Source organism: Lucilia cuprina, chromosome 3 (genome assembly GCF_022045245.1).
Source record: "Lucilia cuprina isolate Lc7/37 chromosome 3, ASM2204524v1, whole genome shotgun sequence".
In the NCBI taxonomy this organism is placed as follows: Eukaryota; Metazoa; Arthropoda; class Insecta; order Diptera; family Calliphoridae; genus Lucilia; species Lucilia cuprina.
Window position 1 is genome coordinate 41,303,802 of NC_060951.1, and position 7,407 is coordinate 41,311,208.

Here is a 7,407-nt window from a genome sequence, read left to right on the forward strand (position 1 = left end):
GAACTAGAACTGAACTAGAACTGAACTAGAACTGAACTAGAACTGAACTAGAACTGAACTAGAACTGAACTAGAACTGAACTAGAATTGAACTAGAACTGAACTAAATTTGAACTAGAACTGAACTAAAACTGAACTAGAACTAAACTAGAACTGAACTAGAATTGAATGTAAGAAATTGGCCTCGAAAAGAACTAAAATTATATTTTTGTGAATATCCCCAATTTTAAGATTTTTTAACAGCTTCAATTTTTTTCGAACATTACTTCGAATTTTCGAACTTAATTTAAAATATTTCAACATAGCATTGTAGTGTCTGCCAAATTTCAGACAATTCGAGCCACCAGAACTAACTTTAATGACTTTAAAAATTTTTCTAACTTAAGTTCGAATTTTCGAAATTTTATTTTTAACTTTTACGACACAGAGATTATTTTAAGAGCATAGAAAAAATTTTGAACATAACTTCGAATTTTTGAATATTCGAACATAATATTGTATTGTCATTAGCCGTACTCACAACCGCAAAATTTCAGAAAATTTTGGAATAAATTTCAGAAATAGAAATAAACCTATCACACAGTGATGAATTCCGTCATATGCACTGATTGTACGTATTTTCATATACTTTAGTGTGTTCTATATCTGAGGAAAATTCGTTCCGAAAAATTCGTTGTTCATTCCAATTGTGCGTATAGCATAAATTTTTAATGAATTTTGGAATATTTAATTATAAAATTTTAAATTTAATTATAAAAATAATAATTATAAAATTAAAGGAACAAAAATCGAAAAAAATAGGTTTTAAAAAAAGCGGACATTTAGTTTCAGATTATACCGTGAAACAGTAATTTTCATTCATAAAAAATCTATGTGTAAGGGAATATGTGGACAATTATTATTAACTCTGTATACTGTATTACTAATCAGCTCTTATGCCGCTGTAAAAGTACCTTAAAATTTAAAGGACATGGGATTTCAATAGATGGATTTTCAAATATACATATATAAAAAATATTAGTATTAAATATAACTGAGAACATCTGCTTCGAAGTAGAATTGTTTATTTCAAATCAGGATTAAAAAAGAAATGGAGACTTAAAAAAAATTGTCACTTGTTTTTTTTCTAAAATTGTTCGGGTGGCTTGTTCAAGAGATATTATTTGTTTTATGTCCTTCAAGTTCTATTAAAAGTCTTTCAAAAAATTAACGTAATTGTTTTAGATTATATTAAGTCCATAAAGTACAAATTGGCATAGAAACTTATATATGTATTTTCTGCCTTTTCACTTACATTTGTTTAAATTTTAAAGATTTATAAAAACTACATAAAGAAATTTACCTTTTCTCTTCACATAAATTATTAAAAAAAAAAACATTTAAAATAACTTTAAAATTTTCTTTTTTATTTTATTTAAAATTAACACTGATTTTAATATATATTTACAAATTTTTTTATTAAGTATTAAAAACAATAATGAGATCCATTGCCACTGGAATAAGACCAAAATCTGTAATATAGAATAAAATTAAATAAATTAAAATCTTGCAACAAAAATTTATAAATATAATTTTACAAAAGTTCTCTTTTAGTGGTACCCACCTTTTAAACGATTCTGGTATCTTTGGTTTAAAACTTTGAAGTTTCCCTTTTCGTTTAACACAACAACTCTGCCCAATTAAACACACAACAAGAAGGCACTGAGAGCAATCTATTAACAGCTTTAAAGCTGAGGGTTCTAAAATTTAATAAGAAATAAAAAAAATAAAAATTATTATAAAAACAGCTTTTAATAGAACCCACCTTAACTATAGCAATTGCTGGAGAACCCTTTTCAACGCCCCATAAATCTTTAATGTCACGGTGCTTTTTCAATATTAGGTGTTTCTTAAATACAGGTTCATCATCTTCTTCTTTATTATCATCATCATCATTATAGTTGTCGTGTAGGTATTTGTCGTTATTACTATCAGGGTCATCAACTCAAACTTCTATAGCATCATCTTCATCATCCGCTTCATTGTCGCTGTGTTCTAAAGTTCTCACTGCTACTGCTGCTGTATTTGTTTTATTCTCTAAACGTTCTGGCGGACTGCCCGGATTCAATTGCGGACTAGATGAACGATCTATAATTTCAACACTTTTACGATTTTCATCTACATCATTATCCTCACTTCTTGTGGGACTTTTATTGTGAAGACTAGAATTGGTGGAGGGTGAATTTGTAGAACCAAACGCCTGTGTTGCCGTTTGATAATAGTTACTTAACGAAGATAAAGAATTGGAAGCGCTTAGATGTGACATGGGTGTGGGTGCTACTGGCATTGTTGATAATCCTGACGCTGGCATAGGTGGTATGGAAGGATACATGCGATAGGAAAGAGGTTTTTGTAGAACAGCTGCTGCTGCAGCTTGTCTATAGTAAAGATCTATGGGTGAACTGGGAGATATGTGAGGTGAGGCTTGTGGGTGTCCATAGGGCCAAGATGTTAGATAGGGTGAGCCACCACCATAGAGACGTTGGAAGGCAGCATAGTTGCCAGCTTCAGCTAGGAGTTCTAGGCCCACAGCTGTTTGGCGTTTCCATTTAGTTCTGAAAAGGAAATAGAAAATAAAATTTAATTTCATTTGATTTTAACATAATTTTTTATAGAAAATTTCAAAAAACAATTTGTATTGAGAAAATCACAAATTTATAATTTTTTTAAAAACCTTAAAAAACAACAATATTAACAATTTTTTCTTTTTTATTGCAGGTAAGATTCGAAAACAATATAAAATATATTTAAACAAAAGGTATTTATAAATAACATAATTTTATATTTTATTAATGTTTTCCCCGAAAACTAAACATTTATCACTTTAGATAACTCAACACCCACACTTCTGTTACAAATTTGTTTCTTTAAAGGGTTAAAATGTTTAAATTTATTAAATCAAACAAGATTTATTACGTGTTTCGTTTTTTCGAAAAAAAAACAAGTTTGTGTCTTAAATCTTTTGTTTTTTTTTTCAAAATATTGAAATGCAAAACACCCTGATGTTTTGATTTAAATTAATTTTTGTTTATATTATTTGATTAATTAAAAAAATACACATTTTAACAAATTAACACAAGATATCACAATAAGAAATTTTAATTAGATTTTAATTTAAATATTAAAATATTGTCAAACAAAAAGCGTTTCTATAACAGCCAAAAACAAAATAATAATTAAAACTACTAGACAGGTTTCGGTTTCTGAAGACAGTCGCCTAGTTAATGAAATTTAGGCGCCTGTTAAAATCTAAATAAATTATCTTAAAATCTGCAAGAGTTAGAAAAAAATTTGCTTATAAACAAAAATTTTGCCAGATTATCATTAACCCTAAACTAAGCCTTCAAATAGTTTGATTATTTTGCAAATATCACTGCTATTACTTCAGCAACAAGTTAATAGGATTAACTGGACACTATAAGCAAGTTGAAAAAGAAAAGATAGACAACCAACCAACCAATTATGTTGTAAAATTTATAAGAAAAGAAGCTGCAGCAGAAAAAGACACAGCAGGCCACAAACCAACAGCAAACAAAAAAAGGCAATTCACAAAGTAGCAGCAGGATATTTGTTGAACATATAAAATACTTGCAACTTCAGGCACAGCCTCAATGTGGCGGCAGTAGTCCCCACCGGTAAAAGCAATAAACAATTCAACAGCATTTAGAGACAATAAAATGCCAGTAGGCGTTTAACAAAACAATTAACTGAGAAATAAAAACAAAAACACACTCAAATAATATATTCTTTTTTAAGGCTTAAAAACAGAAAAGAGAACATTAACTTCCATGAATGACTTTACAAAATTTACCTGTTTCTCAAAATTTTCTGCTAAAGGAATATTTTCAATTTTAGTCATTTGGTTTGAATTTTTTTGTATGAAGATATACTACTCGTTTCTCTTTTAAATGATTAATGATTGAAATATTACTGCATTGACACATGCATTAGCTTCAAATGAACTTAACTGATGCTACTCTAACAGTAAAAAACGTTGTATTTTATTTAAATTGCCACAGTGGCCAAATATATTAAAGCAGCCCCTGTCACATTTTATACTTAATGATGTTTTGTTTTTTTTTATTCAGACAAATAAAAAATTCTTTTGAATATTTCCATTTTATCTATTTTCGAACATAAAAAAGTCCCATAGCGAATTTCTTTATTAAAAAACGGTTTTCAAAACCAAAGCGAATTTTAAAGTGTGTTTGTGTGTTGAGAAACTGCGTTTTGTGGTAATTGTCACTATTTTGTGTTGGTTGCTTCAAGGGTGGTAGCAGTTCGTAATGATTGCGCATATTTCTTCTTTGTAAACTTTAATTTGCTATATTTATTTATAATCAATTTTAATAAGTTTATTTTTTACTACACACCAAATGTACTGTAACAAATTTGATTAGAATTTAAGTATTAAAAAATAAAAACTTGAAGGTGGGAAAATTCTAAAAGAAGAATGGAATTTTAAGTTTTTCTTATGTTAATTTGTATTTGTCCTAGTTCAGCTCTAGATCAGTTCTAGATCAGTTCTAGTTAAGTTCTAGTTCAGATCTAGTTAAGTTCTAGTTCAGATCTAGTTCAGTTCTAGTTCAGTTCTAGTTCTAGTTCAGTTCTAGTTCCGTTCTAGTTCAGTTCTAGTTCAGTTCTAGTTCAGTTCTAGTTCAGTTCTAGTTCAGTTCTAGTTCAGTTCTAGTTCAGTTCTAGTTCAGTTCTAATTCAGTTCTAGTTCAGTTCTAGTTCAGTTCTAGTTCAGTTCTAGTTCAGTTCTATTTCAGTTCTAGTTCAGTTATAGTTCAGTTATAGTTCAGAAATAGTTCAGTTATGGTTCAGTTCTAGTTTAGTTCTAGTTCAGTTCTAGTTCAATTCTAGTAGTTCTAGTTCAGTTCTAGTTCAGCTTTAGTTCAGCTCTAGTTCAGTTTTAGTTTAGTTCTAGTTCCGTTCCTTTGCACGAACCGCATTTCGTACATACATATTAAATTGTACTTAGGAATCATTTCTAACACTTTTACCATGTCATTAACAATCAACAAAAAGATAAAAATTTTATATACGTTTTGCCATTTCTCGTTTGTTAAGTGTCATATCATATTTTTTATTAACATTATTAAAATTAATTTTTCATACAATTAAAATTTACGATAAAAATCAATTTCGAATAATAATATTGCAAATTTATTACAACAAAAAAATTTGTGTAATAAATTTACCATTATATTTACGGTTTTTTAATGTTTTCATATTTAATAATTTTTCGTTATTATATCATCAATATAAATAATTTATTGTTTTTTGAATTAAAATCAATTTAATAAATGAATATTTAATAAAATGTCTTTTTCATAATTAATAACTTAATACTAATGTCTTTGATTTCGTTTTGAGGTGAGTAATAAAATTGTTAATTTAATTGATTTAAGAAATTAAGAAAAAAGATAATATGTACATATTTTGATTGTGACAAAAATTTCATTTCAATCAATTTCATTTATTGTATCCTTAATTAGTTAATTGTTTTTAAATGACATTTTTTATTTGTTTTCTGGTTTTAAAGTAGTAATTTTTGTTTCAAAAATATCTTGTATTTTATGATCTTGTTTTAAAATAAAAATACATAATACAACACTTAGAGTTAACATGATTTTTTTTTTTTGTTTGGTCAAGAGGGGAAAAACCAATAAAATGTTTAAAATTAATTTTAAAATTACTTTTTTAACACAATATTAATCAAGAAAGAAAAGTATAGAAGGGAATTTTATTGAGTTTTAAACGAATTTAACATACCTTACAGATGGACTGATTTTTAAAAATTTTAGTATAATAATGAATTTCTTAAAAAAGGAATAAGTTTTAAATTCAATGTTTTGTAACTTTTTTGGGTTGAAAACATGTGAAGCGTCTGATTGTAGAATTTATGTTACTGAGGCACATCTTCTGAATAGGAGAAATATCGACGAAAAGCCACTATTTAGATGAATAATTTTCCATTAAAAATACAACCTAAATATCACATATCAGACGTTCTCTACAGATCCAATTCAAACGAAAACGTTTTTTATTCCCTCAACAAATTTGCCTGTTTTTTCCCCATAATCATCTTGAACTACTTCGCACCTTAATAATCTCCACTTATGTCATACAAATTAGTCTTCTCCGAAAAAAAACAGATCATTAAAATGACAGTATAAATTTCATTATTACTACATATTTTTTTAATTTAAAGATAAAATGGGAATTGCCATAAACTCTTAACAACGAAAAAAAAGTACAAAACTATAAAATGGTATCTTATTAAAAAGCAATTTAAATTAAAACGAGAGTGTGTCCAATAAAAAAAAAATAAAATAAAAATCCGATACGTATAAACAAATTAAACTAAATTTAAACAGTTGTCTGTGGAGTTGTTTTCAAAAAATAAAATAACAGTCAAAACTATTTAAAATGTTTTAACGCCATTAAAATTAACAAAGAAAATAAAACTGAATAAAGTGTAAAAAAGTGTTAAAACCACTTAAGCATCTTTAAACGTTTTCTTTGTATTTTGTTATTGGTTTTCATTTTTGACTTTGTCTTAAATATCAAACTGTTTTCTTAATTTATCCATAGAATACATACAGTTAGTAACATACACAGTTCTTAAGTATTGGTGTCAGTGTAAATGTATTAACGTTGGAACATTTTTTAATCGTAGTCCCACTTGTAGTCGTTTGTTTTAACGTTGGACCTTTTAAGACACGTGTCCTCATATATCAATGCATTGTATTTGTTGTTGCTCTTCTTATATTATATTAATGTTGCTGTTTGCTTTAATTTGTTCTCCTAATCGTAAAGATCATTTTTGGAATTTTTATTATGTTTCTTGGTCATTGTTGTAGTTGTTGTTTTTGAAATTTTTTCTAAATTTTATAAATGACTTTAAAATTGATTTTAAACGTTTGTTGTTGCTGTTGTTGTTGTCTTTTGAAATACTTATCACTTGCAGGTCGGCTAGGTGACTGACTGACTCGTTTGATTATTGGCTAAGATGCAGGGTTTTAAAGGACTTTCTTGTCGAAAGTTCTTTTTGATGCAGACAATGATATTTATATGAAAGTCTATTCTATTCTATTCTTCAAAAAAAGAACTTCCAATGAAGCGATCAAGATGTAGAATTTACTCCATGGAAGTACTGAAAAAGACCTGAAGGAGTTATTTTTGTAACACAGGCTTGTCATGGGAGGAATGTCCTTTTTATTTGATTTCAAATTCACAACATCTGAAGTAATCTAAATACATCTATCTATCTATCTATCTATCTATCTATCTATCTATCTATCTATCTATCTATCTATCTATCTATCTATCTATCTATCTATCTATCTATCTATCTATCTAT

The 7,407-nt window shown here is 27.4% G+C and overlaps 1 protein-coding gene across 1 annotated transcript in view; it reads right to left on the reverse strand.

The window, feature by feature from the left end:
* Positions 1–1,384: 1,384 nt before the first annotated feature.
* LOC111679438 (homeobox protein B-H2-like) overlaps positions 1,385–7,407 on the reverse strand; it is a 27,886-nt gene continuing 21,863 nt past the window's right edge. The window contains exons 3-5 of the mRNA XM_023441017.2: positions 1,804–2,593; positions 1,603–1,738; positions 1,385–1,510 (exon numbers count right to left, since the gene is read on the reverse strand). Of these exons, the coding sequence (XP_023296785.2) occupies positions 1,984–2,593 (610 nt within the window). The 3' untranslated portion in view covers positions 1,385–1,510; positions 1,603–1,738; positions 1,804–1,983. The remainder of the gene's footprint in view (positions 1,511–1,602; positions 1,739–1,803; positions 2,594–7,407) is intronic.